The sequence below is a fragment of the Macaca nemestrina genome, chromosome 12 (genome assembly GCF_043159975.1).
Source record: "Macaca nemestrina isolate mMacNem1 chromosome 12, mMacNem.hap1, whole genome shotgun sequence".
NCBI classification, from domain to species: domain Eukaryota; kingdom Metazoa; phylum Chordata; class Mammalia; order Primates; family Cercopithecidae; genus Macaca; species Macaca nemestrina.
Window position 1 is genome coordinate 106,951,180 of NC_092136.1, and position 17,885 is coordinate 106,969,064.

The 17,885-nt window shown below is 37.0% G+C and overlaps 1 protein-coding gene across 2 annotated transcripts in view; it reads right to left on the reverse strand.

Moving 5' to 3' along the window:
- LOC105493756 (guanylate cyclase 1 soluble subunit alpha 2) overlaps positions 1-17,885 on the reverse strand; it is a 347,998-nt gene that overhangs the window by 269,147 nt on the left and 60,966 nt on the right. For both annotated transcript variants that reach the window (XM_024796548.2, XM_071075528.1), the window contains exon 3: positions 16,864-16,985. In XM_024796548.2, coding sequence (XP_024652316.2) covers positions 16,864-16,985 — 122 coding nt within the window. The remainder of the gene's footprint in view (positions 1-16,863; positions 16,986-17,885) is intronic.

Genomic DNA, 17,885 nt, shown 5'->3' on the forward strand with positions numbered 1-17,885 from the left:
ACTACTCAGAACTATCCAAAAAAGACTTAGATAAATAAGAATAAAGTTAAGTACAATCAAGTTCCTATGTGGAAATACCAAGATTTACTCCATCTCACAAATCCCTCCTGTTTTCCCAATATTTATACTAAGGTAAGAGCAGGAACAATGGTCAGTGAATACCACTGTTACTTGAACTTTTGCCTCCTATTAACAGAACTAGATTCATTCCATTATTTAGTTTAAAATTTTGTTCCCAAAGGATCAGGACTATGAGGTCCATGACAGCATGAAAATGTGTATATGGGGCAGGGCGTGGTGGCTCACGCCTATAATCCCAGCGCTTTGGAAGGCCAGCCATGGGCAGATCACGAGGTCAGGAGATCGAGACCATCCTAGCTAACATGGTGAAACCCCGTCTCTACTAAAAAAAAAAAAAAATACAAATACAAATAATTAGCTGGGCGTGGTGGCATGCACCTCTAGTTCCAGCTACTCAGGAGGCTGAGGCAGGAGAATCACTTGAACCCGGGAGGTGGAGGTTGCAGTGAGCTGAGATCACGCCACTGCTGAGATCACGCCACTGCACACTGCACAAAGCGAGACTCCATCTCAAAAACAAAAGAAGGAAAGAAAGTGTGTATATCAGTGTGTGCAGGGATTGTGGGAGTAGGTGAGGGGAGTTAAATCACATAGACAGAAGACCTGATTATGTCCTGCATATGTTTGCTTCAAATTTTTAATTTCAAATAAATTTGAAATGTGAGAATAATTTATATAAGCCTCTGTTTCTATGCAACAATTAAAGTTTTAAGGAATTATATATATGCACATATATATAATCTGAAGTGAACACCATTTTTGAAACTGATCTTTTGTCTATTCCAACAAAAGGGGAAATGAACATCCAGCATGTGCTTATGCCCTGACCTGTTATTAATTTTAAAAATAGGCAGTGGTAATAATTTTAACCATATATAGCTAAATTGTCTTCTAAACAGTTCACTTTACACGCCTATTAGTTCAGTAAACACTTAACACCAACTTAGTGTGATGTCCTGCTTTAAGAAGATCCTATGTAACTAATTGTACACAATGCTATATGGAGATACAGAATGTACTGCTACTAAATATAGAAATACTTTAATAGCGGCTGGGCATGGTGGCTCAAGCCTGTAATCCCAGCACTTTGGGAGGCCGAGACGGGCGGATCACAAGGTCAGGAGATCGAGACCATCCTGGCTAACACGGTGAAACCTCGTCTCTACTAAAAAAAAAAAATACAAAAAACTAGCCGAGCGAGGTAGCGGGCGCCTGTAGTCCCAGCTACTCGGGAGGCTGAGGCAGGAGAATGGTGTGAACCTGGAAGGTGGAGCTTGCAGTGACCTGAGATCACGCCACTGCACTCCAGCCTGGGCGACAGAGCGAGACTCCGTCTCAAAAATAAATAAATAAATAAATAAAATAAAATAAAATAAAAAAGAAATACTTTAATAGCACATTGCAATATTATCTAATGACTGATGACAGGCCATGAAAAATAATGTATACTGGCTATTTAAAATGTCAGGGAAGCAATCAAAAACTCAGAGTCTACAGAGAAGAATATGTCAATGATTGATGAGGCTTCTGAATTCAAGGAAAGTATTTTGGAAGTCCAAAATTATCACAAGATAATAATAAAGGGATGCCAAGAAGAAAGCTACATGTCCATGTATAGATGTCACTCAATATAGTACCATGAAAATCAGTACCTTAAGCAATAGAAGTAGTCAGCAGTTTTATTTTTACTTTTATTCTCTGAAAATGTGATTTTATTCTTGAGCAATATTCCTCTGTGTAGAAGAAATGAAATGAAAAGTTCTGGAACATACAGGAACCAATCACCTATTCTGGTATCAATTGCCCTGCGATATTAGATAAACAGAGTGCGTTCAGACACTATTCCAATTTCATCTTTAATCTCCATATCACCAAATCACGTTATAGGGGAGACAGAAAACAAAACTTAAGGAAAATAAACTCCACAGATAGGCTCCAATCTGGACACTAGTTACATAGAATTTGATGCATTCATAGGTGATACTAGGAATTTTATACTAGCATAAAAACAGGCCACAAACTCTTAAACTCACTTATGTTTGTTATTTTAGTTAGTTTTGTGGTGTTGTCTGTTTGTTTGTTTTTAATTGGGGATACAACCCAATGAAAACAAAGTTCCTTTGGACTTATAATGTATTTTAACTTTATTCAATCCTTTTTGGAAATATTTATTTTGATATAAGTTTAAACTTAGAGAAAAGTTGCAAGAATAGTACAAAAATTATCATACTCATCTCAAGTTTCACCATTTGTGAACAATTTGCCCCATTTGCTTTCTTATTCACTCTCATTTCCCCTTCTCTCTCGCTACGCGCACACACACACACACACACACACTCCATTTCAGAGTAGATAGCAGACATGATGCCCCTTCATCCCTAATACTTCCTTGTATAAAATGTACACTTTGACACTATGCTATCTTCTAACCCACAATCTATGTTCAAATTTTGCTCATTGTCCCACTGATACAGCTTACAGTTCTATTATTTTCTAGTCCAAGATTCAGTACAGGATCATACTTTGCATTTGTTTTTCTTGTGTCTTTAGTTTCCTTTCCTCAAGAACACTCCTCATTCTTTGTCTTTCAAACAATAATCCTTGGACAGCAACCCCTCCAGGGCCTCTGGCCTTCCTGCTGTGGTTACAAAGAGTTAAATAGAGCACCTGACCACTAGGTACCTACATTCAAGTCAAAGAGGAGGACATGTAAACAATTAGGAAGCACATCATGAAGTGTGCATTAACAGAAGTATAAGTGGGTTCCTTCTATTTTTATCAGCTCAAAACCCTTGCTCTCTAGATCTTTTTTTCTATCTCTCATTTGGAGTCAGAAAAATACCTTCATAGCCAGAATAAATATTGTCAGTGCTCACTCTGGCAGCACAGACACAGAATAATCATTGGCAAAAGGTATTTATGAAATATTTTTTAATTCAGGGAGTTGGCCAAAATAACATACAGTACCATGTAGCAGTATATACTAATACATACACACAGGGTTTTTTTTTTTTTTTTCTTAGGAAACAGAGGTGGTTCTTTTAATGGAAGATGTGTCACAATTACCACTTATTTTTGGAAACACAGAAAAATACAACATGGTAAAAAGAGCTGTACTCCTTTCCTGTAGTTCAAAAAGCTATATTGAAATCTAGCTGCAAGCATTTGTTGGCTAAGCGATTTGGAGTAAAGCACTTACACTCTGGGTCTAATTACTTCATCTGTAAAATGGAAATAATAATACCTAATTATAGAATTTAGCAAGGTACAAAATAATATACATGAAAGGTCCTTATAACAGTAAAGCATATATAATTTATACATAATAGTAAAGCATATATAAATAGTAAAGCATATATGTATATATGTATGTGTATGTACTTATGTATACAGGCATATATGTGTATGTGTGTGTATATGTATATGGAGAAAAAGAAAACAACAGCAAGAGAAAGCTTAAGTATGCATTTGATTTGTGGATTTTACTTCCACTTCTCTTGGGATGGCTCTCTTCTAGTGGTCACACTCAAGCAGCCTTGCATTCTGTCCACTGAGTAGAGAAGTTTTAGACCTCCTGCCATGTGGCCTCCTTCCCATTAGCTTCTATGCTAATAGAGCCAGGAGAGCAGAGATGACATCTGCCTTACTCACTCTCAGATCTTCATGGCCAGCACAGGCCTGGCACATGGAGGTATTCAAAACACACTGGTGGAATGACGAACACCAGCTGGGACTTTGTCTAGCCCAAAATACAATGCTACAGCCTCACTGCCTCCTTTCGTTCTTCTTAAATAGATCCAGAGTAGCAAATGCTACTCAGACATCAGTGGAGAAACCAGAACTTTCATCAATCTCAGCCTCTCCATATTAAAGTGAATGTTTAAAAACAAAAAAGACAGTTCATTTCTGGAGCTCTAAATCCAGAAATATCAGTGAAACAGCACAAATACTACAGTCATATAGAAATCCTATAAGTTGCTTAAATGGATTTAAGAATATTATCATTAACATATTACTTAAGCCCTTCTCACTCTTTTACATTCCATTGTCTTATTTTTCTTTTCTTTTCTTTTTTTCTGTGAGATGGAGTCTCACTTTGTCACCGAGGCTAGAGTGCAGTGACACACCATGTCAGCTCACTGCAACCTCTGTCTCCTGGATTCAAGCAATTCTCCTCTCTCAGCCTCTTGAGTAGCTGGGATTACAAGCGCCCACCACCCCTGGCAAGTTTTTATATTTTTAGTAGAGATGGGGTTATCACCATGTTGGCCAGGCTGGTCTCGAACTCCTGACCTCAGGTGATCTACCTGCCTTGGCCTCCCAAAGTGCTGGGATTACAGGCATGAGCCACCATGCCCGGCCCCATTGACTTATTTTTCTTCACAGCATGCATCACTCTGTTTTTGTACTTGTTACTTGTCTGTAGTTTTTTACTGCCTGCCTCCCCACTTGCTGTTTTCTCCCTGATAATCACCAGTACCTAGAACAGTACCCAGAAATATGAAATATTCAATAAATATTTATATTGATAGAACAAAGTACTTAAAAACTATTCCTTTAATAGGGCAAACATTTCCTCTACAATATTATATACAGACTTCTCTGGATTAATCAATCTTTTCCTGCAGTTAATATAACAATATACTAGTCCAGCTGAAACCCGTGATCATTTAGAGCCCTGAATTAAAGAAGTTGTGCAGATTTGCAGTAAGTTAGAGTTGTTTGACTACCAAATTTGTCAACTAGAATATTAAGCTTAAATATAGCACTAAAGCAAAAATGTAATGACAAATTAAGAGAAGTAAACTTACGTTTGGCAGATTTTAATTGTTGCTTTTTATTAAAATGTAAGATTGAGATTAAGAATAATGAAAATAGAAAGGTTGTAGAAACAAACAAAAAAAGAGGTTAATGAAAAACAGTCTGAAGTGCTAGAATTGAATGAAGAGGTGAATGAAGTCTCATAAAATGTTGTGGGGAAGTGCACAGAACCAGAAGAAAGAGAATGAAAAGTAGAAAAATTATGGCAATTGGGTATTTTTAGTCAAAGTTTTCCTGGGCACTAATCACTCAGTGGAGTAACTCCCAAGAGTCAGGATCATTTGTCACTGTTCTGTTTGTTCTCTGGCTGAAATCCCTCTTGATATCTTCTTCATAAAGATCCTAAAATGACTCTGTGCTTTATGAAAGCTCACAGACAAATATAAACTTTCCTTTCCTATTGCAGCAACAAATTATATTGCCCACTTTATTTTCCCCCTAGGGTAAGACTGTCCTCTGGGAATTAATAGGATTTCTGGTCCTAATGATAGTAATAGTGGACAGGAAAGTGTCATCTAAAGCTCTTAAGTAAAAAAAAAATCTAGCAGTAACCAGGCATTTTATGAAAACTATGCATGATCCACTATTTCTGACATTAGTTTGAACAAAAGCCTATTGCATGTCATTGTGGAATTAATGACATGGGATGAATAAAGGGAGGGATTTATCCAGAACGAGGTATGCCCACTTATACATAAACAGGAGAAAATCAGAAAAAAATATGATATTCTAATTGTGTGACGCAAATGATGGCAGTCTAAGCCGGTAATCTAAGCCAGCAGTTATCAGCATGAAGGAGATTTGGCAAAGAGATACAGAAACGGCAAAAGGGAGGAAGGGAGGAAGGGAGGAAGGGAGGAAGGGAGGAAGGGAGGAAGGGAGGAAGGGAGGAAGGGAGGAAGGGAGGAAGGGAGGAAGGAAGGAAGAAAGGAAGGAAGGAAGGAAGGAAGGAAGGAAGGAAGGAAGGAAGGAAGGAAGGAAGGAAGAAAGGAAGGAAGGAAGGAAGGAAGGAAGGAAGGAAGGAAGGAAGGAAAGGAAGGAAAGGAATGAGGGAGGGAGGGAAGGAGGGAGGGATAAATACAGAGCATCTAGCAAAAGATAAATACAGAGCATCTAGCAAGAGGCATTAAGCCTGTATCTGGAAGACAAAAAGCAATGAATGAAAGCAGAGCCCCAGTTCCTGTGTGGGATTCAGAAATAGAACTGAAGTCCTGAAGAGAAGTAGGAATAAGTCAAAAGAATTGGGTGGAATACAAGGCAACAACCCACTTTCAGAAATAAGACAGAAAGTGAAACACAGGATTTTAGAGTACCAACTAACAGCAGGGGAGACTTGGTATCAAATGTCCTAAGAATTGACTACAGTTTCTTAAGCATCCTTGCCCAAGAGCAGGATTAGACTTGGAGTTAAATTGTTAAAAGTCATGGGTGCATACTAAAATTATGTAGAGAATATATTTTTAAAATACAAAGTTCAGGTCTCTGCCCTAGATATGATAAATCAGAATATCTGAGTATAATGCCTATAGACCTCTTGTATTTATTAATGTCTCTTGATGATCCTACTGTACAATCACTTGTGGAACATAAGGTCCACTGATCTAGAGTGTAACATATACATAAGTACTTTTGGGATTAGGATTCAAATCAATAATGCAATCATATTTCCCTAGGAAGAACAAAAGCATAAATGTATAAATCTCAAAATTAAAATTGATATTTTCAGAGCTGGTTTTTCCTCTTTTACTTATCTGGCTCTGGACAATGTTCAATCCTGACCATTATGTAGGAGTCAGGAATTACTTCAGTATCCTTGTTTATGAAAATCACATGTGTTTCTTGTTTAGTTGACTCCTATATATATGCTGTACCGTTTCTTTTCATGCCTGTCACCAACTGGAGGTTCTCCCTCCATTCCATCAATGAGTCATGTCTTCTGTGGGGACCTACACTGGTTCTTCTAACTGTCCTTTTCTACCGGGGAAGTGAAGTCCAGTCCTCACATCCCATACCATTCCCTACTGCCCAACAATCTCTCTACCCCACCTGATCCTAGACTATGACACTGGTACATAACAGTGTATAAGCTGCCCACAAAGGCTAAAATAAAATTCATTTATAACACAGTGGAAAATTCTGACAAGTACTTCCAAAATCTACAACTTCTTTCTTCATATTGGAAAATTACCATTTCTCAAGGTTAAGGTCAGACTTTGTGGAAATATAGAAAAAAACCACAACAGACCAGGAATTGGAAGTTTGGTCTCAAACTTACTAGATTTGAAGGAGGTGTCACTTTTACTAGGTACTACTATGAGTATCAGAAATGGGAAAAGAGCACTCCGAAACACCTATAAAAATCACCCACAATACATAACAGTCCATAGCCCCCCTCATGGAAAATTTAACATATGGAAATCTTTAACTGAGCAGACTCAAAGAAAATAAGAGACTAATATTTTTGCTTTTGAAAAATGGGACTAACAGTGGGATAATAAGGGGAATTTACCATATATAAAAATCTTGATTTGTATAACATCTTTATTGTGACACATAAAACTCTACTCACCGGATTAATTTAAATAAATTACAATAGAAATGCTGTCAAAAGCACTTAAAATTGACTGAAGAACTAAACTCAAGACTAAGAAGAATGACAACTTATCTAGCATAGAACCCAGGATGTTTGAATTTAACTCTAATTTTACTTAAATTTTCATTAACTGTCACAAGAATTAAAACAAAGTTATTAACATTTGTAGTTGAGTCAAAGGTAGAGTTATGCATCAGAGAACAATGAAAACAGAACAAAAACACTATGGACAAAAACATCAGCTTCATGCATAGGAAATAATTCATTTAATTAACAAAAGTCATATAACACAAAAGAAAAGGGTTGGGGGAGAAAGGAAGGTGGTATGCTCACTTGAGCTAAAAGACTAAAAGAAATAAAGACAAAAAACAGTATTTCAAAAAGCAAAAGTGACAAGTCACTATAAATCTGCTCCATGAGATGGCAACAAAATAAGCTATGAGTTTGACATATGAAATGATTACAGGTCCACAATCATGTTTCTCACATGGTAAGGGAAGAATAATCTTCCTTCTAACTCAGAGAAAAAGCAATAATAACAATCACTGTTTGGTAACAGAAGCAGTGGAGGGGTCAATAAGTAATGTAGCAGGCTCTACCATCACAGCCTCATAGTTCAAACACTGCCCTCCCCACAGGCTAATGGTGTGACCCCATGCAAGCAGCCTGACCTGGCTGTGCTTCCATTTCTTCTGCTCCCAGTCAGAGATAAGTGTTTTTGTTCTGTTTTGTTTTATCCAACTAAGGAGTTTTGCAGGTTTTAAATGGCAGTAATACCATCTTTAAGAAAACAAAAATAGAAGAGTTTCTAAGAAATTTGAGAATTTTGTTATGAGAATGTATTGAGTAAAGGAGCTTTAGTTAAGTGAGTCTGACTCACTGGCTGTTGATAGTGTTGAAAGGAATCTTAACTCAGGCAAGCTGGGGGTTAGGAGAGCATGTCGATATTAACAAAGACCATTTGTGAACATCTTATATTTCAACATCTTCAACAAATGGGACCCTGTTGGTTATAGCACCTCAAAGTTACACTGAAATTCCTAAAATATTTCATTTCCCAGTGAATAAATGCTGAATAACTCCATTCCAGGAACTTACTGTTACTAAGCCAAAGGGAAAGAGTCTACCTATTACAGTAGTATCATGGGCAATCACTGCTATCACTAATAAATTTTTAAGCAGTTTCTAAATTCAGTCATAATATCAGGAAAAGTATTTAGAATGACAAAACCAGAAAACGAAATTCTTAATTACAGTTGGTATATGCAGAAATTGTAAAGAGATAACAGGTGCTGCTTTTGTTTATTAAAATTTCAAGGAGGAAGGCACATGTACTAGAATGGCTAAAATCTAAAACACGGAAAATACCAATTTCTGGAAAAGATGAAGAGCAATAGGAAGTATCATTTATTGCTTTGGGGAAGGCAAATGGCGCAGCCACTTTGTAAGACACTTTGGCAGTTTCTTACAAGGTTAAACACAGTTCAACAATTGCACTCCTAAGTATTTACCTAACTGATTTGAAAATGTAGTCTACACAAAAACTTGCAATTGAATGTTTTATAGCAGTTAATTCATAATAACCAAGCATGGAAGGAACCAAGGTATCCTTCAATCAATGAATGGATAAGCAAACTGTGGTACATGTTAAATGGAATATTTTTGCGGGGGGTGGTGGGTGGGGGGAAAGGAATGAGCTCTCTGCCAAAGACATGGATTAATCTTAAATTCACACTTCTAAACAAAAGGAACCAGTGAAAAGGCTACATACTATATGATTACATTTACATGACATTCTGGTAAAGGCAAAACTATAGCATGACAAACAGATCAGTACTTGCCAGGGATTTGGAGGTGACATGCGGTTGAACAAGTGAAACAGGGGATTTTTTTTTAGAAGAGTGAAAGTATTTGGTATGACGTTATAAAGGTAGATATATGATATTATGCATTTTTCAATACCCATAGAACTTTACAGCAGAAGAGCTAAACTTACTGTATACAAATTTAAATGTGTCTGTGTGTGTGTGTGTCTGCATGTGTGTTTAGGAGGTCAAAGTATCACAGGATGGAAGACTATAATGAAAGAATCTAGCTGTATTATAAATATATGAAAAAAAAATCTCACTGGAAGTGGTAGGGTAGAATGGTGCTTATCTAAGTAACCCTGGAAACCACTGGACACTATAAAACTTTATACATAACTACATACTCTCAAACTGCCCATAGGCACTGTATTCTAGTTGATAAAATTGTTTCCCCTGGGAGCTTGTGTTAACAATTCTGAAACAACTATAAACATACACTGGAATTGAAGAATTCAGTAAATGGATGGCTAAAGGGAGTCAGGTTTCTCCTTGTTAGAAAGGAGGATATAGACAAGCAAAGGGGAAAGGTTAGAAGGATCCATATGGTAATGGAGTAAAGTTTGAGACATCAGTACGAACTCAATTTAGCATATGATGAATACATATAAAATGTTTATAGATAGGCATATATATATATATATATATGTTAGTATACACATATATATTCTTTTGCTCTGTCGGCTGAGAGGGCATAGAAGCAAAACGCCCCAATAGCAATGAGTACAACCAGTGCCCAGGTCATGGTTTCTAATACCATTCTCCAATAAAAGGTATCGGGGCTCCTGAGAGAAATGGCTGATTCTAGACTGGGGCAGGAAGTATGAAAGATGAGTCTGGAACATCTTATAGTGCTGGAAAGTAAGGAAGTACTCAAAACACACTATGCACACACAGACACACACAATATGGGCATATGCCAAGCCGATGATGGGCATATGGGCACATACCAAAGTAAACACGAAACAAACAAAAGATTTGACTGTATGCTTCAAAACTGTCAAGGTCATCAAAAACAAGGAAAGTCTGAGAAACTGTCACAGATAAGAGAAGCTACGGAGATAAGTCAACTAAATGTAATGTGGTATCTGGAATGAAATCGTGGAAGAGAAAAGGTTAAAAACTAAGGATATTGAAACAAAGCATGGAATTTTGTTAACAATAACATATCAATATTGTTTTATAAATTGGGACCAAAGTACCATATTAATGTATGATGTCAAATGGGGAAAATGGGTGTGGGATATATTAGAACTTTCTGTGCTATCTTCACAGTTTTTTTTATAAATCTAAAACTATATTAAAACTTTATTTTAAAAAACTTAAAGAGAAAGGAAAAATAAACACCACCCTACTGAAGAGTTCATAAAAGAGAACAAAAGACAACCTGAAGAATTTAGGAATGTGAGGGGTTGTCCTCTCCTCACACAAAGAAGAAATGCTAGACCGAAAGCTGCTAGTGACAGCGAAACAATGCTTTAGAGACACAGAAACAAAAATTTAAAATTAAGAAAAAGGACTGCCATGATTTTCCAGCAAAAAAGAAAAGCTATGTCTGGAGAAATTTAACAGGACAAACGGAGAATAGTCTGTCAAAAGATTCAGAAGAAAATGTTCCTAAAAGACAAAAAATATCTAGGAGAAGAGGGAAACCATGGCACATTCCTACTCAATACCCAATAACCAAAAATGGAAGGAACCAAGGCATCCTTCAATCAATGAATGGCTAAGCAGACTGTGGTACATGTTAAATGGAGTATTTTTTCAGGGGAGTTGGGGGAAAGGAATTAGCTCTCTGCCAAAGATATGGATTAATCTTAAATTCACACTTCTAAACAAAAGAAGCCAGTGAAAAGGCTACATACTCAATATCCTTATAACTTCTAAAACTGACTTGTATAACTTAAGGATATGTTTTTATTTTAGTGTTTATCCTACACATATAGGAAGCAGTGTCCATACACAATGGTCTCATTCTTTCTCAGGACTACCTACTATATCTAATTATTTCAGAGAAAGTATATAAGCAGAGAGCAGAGAGCAGAAAACAGAAGTTTTCTCTAATTTACACAGATCCACTACCTAAAGTCTCCTTTAGAAATTGTTTAATAAGATTCTATGATAAAATTCTTAAACTTTTCCATTAAAAGAAATCAGCAACATCAGAAACACAGTCTTTTTGCAGGTTTTGTGCTGGACTCATGATGTCTAACATATGAGGCCAGCTACGTAGCAAGATCAGCTTGAAATCTGAGCAAAAAAACTGGCACAGTGTTTACTATAGCATAGCTAAGAAAGCATGTTTGTGTTGTGATGGGAAACACCAACACCCTTGGTGCATTTTCAACACCTAAAATTTAAAGAATAATCCTAGTTTCTAAACTGAAATGATCCAAATTGCAATGAAACTGCACTTTCCTCAATGCTGACAAGAAGTTTGTCTCATACAAGCAACTATCCCAAGTACACTGGAAAGAGCAATGCACTAAGCAAAATGTGACATCATGACGAGTCTAAGAATTCAGAGAACCGGAAAGATGGTGTGTAATTAGCATCAGAGGAGTGATGACACAGTCAACAACTCTGGAAGGCAGCACAAAGTAGTGAGAAGAACATGAGGTTTGGAATCAGACTGAAATGAATTTAAATTCTGCCTCTGTGGCTTGTTAACTCTGACCAAAGACATCAACAAGTTAGTTAACCTTGCAAAGTATGTTTTTCCTCACCTAAACAAGTAAGCAAACCTCATGCGTCTGATGCAAACATTATTTGGGGAATACTCAATAATAATAAAAGCAAACATTTACATTCCATTTGTTTGTTATATACCATGCTGTTCTAAGTATGTACTTAATATAAATTAACTCATTTAATCGTCTTAGCAACTCTAGGAAGTGTGCAATTATATTATCTCCATTTTCCAAATGAGAAATATGAGGTAAGGAAAGATGAAGTCAATCATTCCAATTCGTACAGGTAGTAAGTAGCTGAGATGAATTTTCTACCCAAGTAGTCTGGCTCCAGTCTTGCTCTAAGTCACTACATTATAGTAACATTATTAAGTTACTTCCCCTCCAACCACCTTAATTCCAATTCATTTTAGTAAAATACTGAAAATATTTACTTTAATGAAAGAGGAAATTGATCAATTACCAAGTTATAGTAACAAGAACTATATTGGCAGAAGTTATTTATTGCTATTAATATTAATTCACCAATAAATATGGTAAGTTGTTACTACACTAACTAGTTCTCCAAGATAATAAATATGTTAAACATATTCTAATCTGCTAAACAATTATATTATTAAGAGTTATTCCCAGAAAATCCCCAAGTTAGTCTTAACCCTAACCTAATTCTTCACAATTTTATGACCAATTAAAAGGCTCCTAAATACACATTCCAAATCACAGTGAAACAAAATAGTATGCACAAGTTGGCATATAAGCAAAAAATTATTACTTACAAAAAACAGAGAGTTCCATACCAGCTAAAGATTGTGGAATCAGTGGCATCTTATAAATGATTTCATAGTATTTCAGGATCCCTGACACTAAGAAAATATTGTGTGGAATAAGCCCCAAAGGTCTTTCCCTCTATCCTCCTTACTAGCCCTCTCCCAACAAAATAATCCCATGATAACATTGCTACCATTCTGAATTAAATGTGTTACGTTTCTAGAGAAGATAAAGCAACGCTCTGACAGAGAGAGACCTTTAAAACAAAGAAAACATTAATGAATACTTTTCAGAACTATGCACTTCCTATTTTGAGAGGAAATGCACTTCGCAAGGGCAGTATAAAATTATACTTTGAGCAATACTTAGCAAATAACTGATGCTTCCTAAACCTGCAAACCTTTATATGCTATAACTCTTCAGTAAATGAATTAACCCAGAGCTCTCATTTCTATTTGTTCTCTAAACTACTGTGGGAAGTCTTTTTCCTCCCTCATCTTGTAGCTCTTAAAGCTCTACAAAAACTGAAACACCCACAACACCCTTAATAGTATTAGAACTTGTTAAAACTGCAATAGTCATAACCTCATTTATATTTAACTTATTATGACAAAGGAGACTATGCAATTTATCATTCTTCTCCCTTAACTCTCCTACTCACTTTGTCTCCCTGCCTATAACACTATGTAACACATAGGAACAAGTAGCAACATTTCAGCACAAAACATGGTACACATGCTTTAATACATGCTTCATTCAACCATTACAACTTCCAAGAAGATACTAATGTTGCCTCACAGAACATAAACACATTTCTACTATTTAATTTGAGCTAAAAATAGGCTTTGCAGATGAGGGCTAGAAAAGATTTTCTATTTTTTGGACAACTAAAATTAGATCATTTTGGTATGCAAAAGATATTACGTACCAAATAAAGCAATAAACTTAAATCTGAAGTCCTCCAGCAGGGAGGGCATTGTCTACTATGTTTCTTTGCATGGCCAGAGTTTCAAGGGCCCAGCCTCCATTATCACAGCAATTGCCAAAGCACCAAAATGTGGTGAAGAGATGGCAAGAAACAGACCATAATCAATATCCGTAATTTGTAAATGAGACAGAAAATAGAAACAACCAGTTTCTAAGCCAACAAAAGGGAAACAGAGAGCAAACATTTTGATATCTGAAAGCAGTTCTTTCCCGTTACTCCAGAGACATGAACCACCCTGTAGGGCACAACAGGCACTCCCAGGGAGTCCCATGGAAGAGGTGAGAACAAATGCGTGACAGAGGCGTAACAGGTGTTCTCCAACTCACTTTCTCCTTCTCTTCAGGTCCTCGTTTTTATTCCATGTCACCCTCTAAATGCAAACTTCAACCTGAAGAGCCAGTAAATGACCAAACTTTCTAGAGGAGTTGTTTATACTAAGTAGGTAGAAATGATCATTTTGGAAGGAGAAAAATTGCTACTATGATCATATTTTGTGATCTATGACTTCAAGTCTTTTTTGATGATGAAGTATAAATAACATACAAATAAGTGAATAAACCACCAATATTCTAATCACACTCCCCAAAGATGATCAATATAAACCATGGAGTTGGAACATTGCCTTCTGCCATCCAAAAGAAAGGTTCCCAGGTATCAAAATTGTTCTTAACTTGGTTGAAATGCTATTTTCCTGTGCCACCACCCAACACCCTCCCAAAAAATAATTTTTTTATGTGATGCTTTTCTGTCCAGTAAGCTAACCAATTCTTTCATTCTCATATATGATTACACAAGAGAATTTAAACACAACTTTAAAAAAAGATAAAATCTAAGCAAGCCAAGATTAATCATAGCTCCGTGACTTGTTAAAAACAAAGCTTTTACTGAATATGACCACTAAAGCTGTCCTCAGAGCATCAATATATCAAGATTCTTAAAATACATTATTCAAAGAGAACAGCTACCTCTTAGGCACATAATCATCTGTGCCAGCATCTGGTTGGCAGGTGGCAGGCATTAAATGTTAACCTCCAGAAATTTAAACTTTACAAGATTTTGCTTTAAATCTTGAGAACAACCTATCATTACTTAGAGGAAGAAAATAATCAGACCTAGTATCTCTTTGGTAAAAAAAAAAAAAAAAAAAAAAAAAAAAAAAAAAAAAAAAAAGTTAGTATTCATGGAAATCTAAACCGTGTTACACAATCACCTTCTAAGTTATAAACACTTCACTTACCCTAATGTCATCAGGCAGCACATTGCCTGCTGACTTCTCACTCACGACTTATTCAGCATCTCAGGGCAACTTTTGAAGGGCAACTAAACTGCGCTGGGCCAACGGTGTCCCCTGGTGGTCACCATTTCAAATTGTTTGACCCAGGGTTTCTTTCTGTGAAAATTCTGCACACTCATTTACAAGCCACAGTCCAACTACCTTTAGCACCCCAGTGTAATCATTATCTTTGAACACCTCCTATTCCCTCTAACTCAGTGATTCTAAAACTAGGGAGCATAAAGAAGAAAGATGTAAGGATCAGGAAAATGCTTAGGAACTGGTTAAGAAGCAACGTCTCAAAATATTAAACATCCCTTCACTGAGATTCTGATACATCCCTTTTAGTGTGGCATCATCACCCCACCCCTTGAAATCACAATGCATTAAGAGAAATAGATGTTACTGAAAGGAAAGTCCTCGAAAATATAAAATCAGAAAACTTTAAACTCTCAGGTAATGTCTCTTTTAATCTCACCTCTGATTTTCTCCAATCATAAGATTTACTTGGGTATTGTGACATCCCTGCAGTTGTTCTAAGATTAAGGTGATGAATCTTTGGCCTCCTTTTCACTACCCATCACCGTCCTGCATAGTGTTATAGATGTTAGACAAACCACTAACATCTATATGCCTCCCCTCACAAAAAAGGATACATTTTCTTATTATTCGATTTTGTGTTTACAAAAGTTACCTAGCATGAAAATGTAGCCAACTGGCGGCTGGATTCCCAGCTTGAATGTAAAAGAAGTCTACCTCTAGAAGTCAGGCATGTTTAGAAAAATCTGATAGACTCTTGGGTTGGGGTGACCTGGAAATTGTTTGTAGGAGAAACTCAGATGTCTCCAGGGAAAAGTACTTCAAAGGAAAAGAAAGAACATGGAAACTAGTTTGCCCTATTCTCCATCACCTGACCCCAAAAGAGATTCTGCATTCTGTGTGGAGTCGCTCACTAAGATTTGTTATTCCCCACTAGCACCCTCCAGCACCCCATGGATTCCTATCTGGGTCATAAAGAAGAAAGGATTCTAAAAAGAACTTAAAGAGAAATTTCTCACTAGAAACATCTGTAAGACATCAGGAAAAAATATATATTTCTTTTAGAACACTTTGCATGGAATACAAGGTAGCTCTCACATACCAAGAACTTCAGGTAGCATGGTAGAACAGCTCAGTTATGGTAGCTTAAGGCTGTATGATTGGATGCAATCTACCACACTACCTTTTAGCCATATTGGAGCATCCAAAAACAGCCCCTCTGCCATAAGTCCAAATACCTTTAAGACAGACACTCCCCCAGCCCCAAGTAGGGCAAAGACACCTCAGTAGATGACCTGCTTCACTGACAAGGCCACAGAAAGGAACGCTGGATTGTAGAGTGTTAAGAGTACCTGTGGGCCACCCTTCTGCCCCAACCAGGACCTCCCAGAAATAACAGAGTATGACTGAGAGTAAAAAAAAAGATCCTACAACTTCAGCTGAGAATAAGGGCCAAAGAAATATGAATTATACAAGGCTAATACTATTCACATGTGAATATTTGAAATTGTTTCCCTGGAATTTAAGTATTTTTGTTTTGATGTTTTTCCATCTCTAAGTAAGTGGCATGCAAGCAATTTCCACTCAAACATCTTCAGGAGAGTTAACACCCATCACTTCACAAGGTCTGGGTCTCAACTTGCCATATTCTCCAAATCTCTCTTTGGTAGAACATGAAACGTTTCCACCTTGACATTCCCTCTCTTTCATTCTCTCTCAATCATATAAATATATAGTTAATATACCGAGTATATTAGCAGTACACTGAAGAATTCCTGAGACATCTTCGATTTCTTCTTTGTTGGAGTGTTCTGCATAGGAGCATCTGTTAGAGATATTGTGGAAATTCTTTTCTGCATCCCTGTAACTAAGAAGAAAACAAAATTAGCATAAGGAGAAATTTTTGAAAGCATCTGCGAATGCAACTCATATACATACGCACAGGCACACGCAGTCTATGCTTTCATCATAATCACATTTTAAAATAAGTGAAGCTTTGAGACATAATTCTGGCGTAACCCACCATTCACATCAGCATTTGCAGTGTAGACCTGGAACTGAAGGCAACTGTTAACGAGAAAGCTATGTGTGAAAAAAATTGAGGAGAACGAAAAATATATCAGCTTTGTATAGCTAATGTATCACTCTGTAAGCACGTCATCAAGGCTAGTGATCTGCTTCTATGAGGAAGCTGCCTAGAAAAGGAAAAGTTAACAATGTTAATTTGGTGTCCTGGCATTCAACAGTGTTGAAAGTCAACACACCATAACCTTTATCACAGTCAAGAAGATAGCAGTATATGCCAGGTGCAGTGGCTCATGCCTGTAAACCCAGCATTTTGGGAGGCTGAGGAGGTTTGATCACGAGGTCAGGAGATTGAGACCACAGACTATCCTGGCTAACACGTGGAAATCCTGTCTCTACTAAAAATACAAAAAATTAGCCGAGTGTGGTGGCAGGCACCTGTAGTCCCAGCTACTCAGGAGGCTGAGGCAGGAGAATGGCGTGAACCTGGGAGGTGGAGCTTGCAGTGAGCCGAGATCACGCCATTGCACTCCAGCCTGGGTGACAGAGCGAGACTCTGCCTCAAAAAAAAAAAAAAAAAAAAAAAAGATAGCAGCATACACCTGGCAGAATTTGAGTCATGGTCTTACCATTTTCTATCTGTGAGATCTTGGGCAAGTAACCTAATCTCTGTTAGTCTAACTTTCCTCTCCCATAAAATGGAAGTACCTCCTAGAGTTCTTGTGAGGACTAAATAACACAA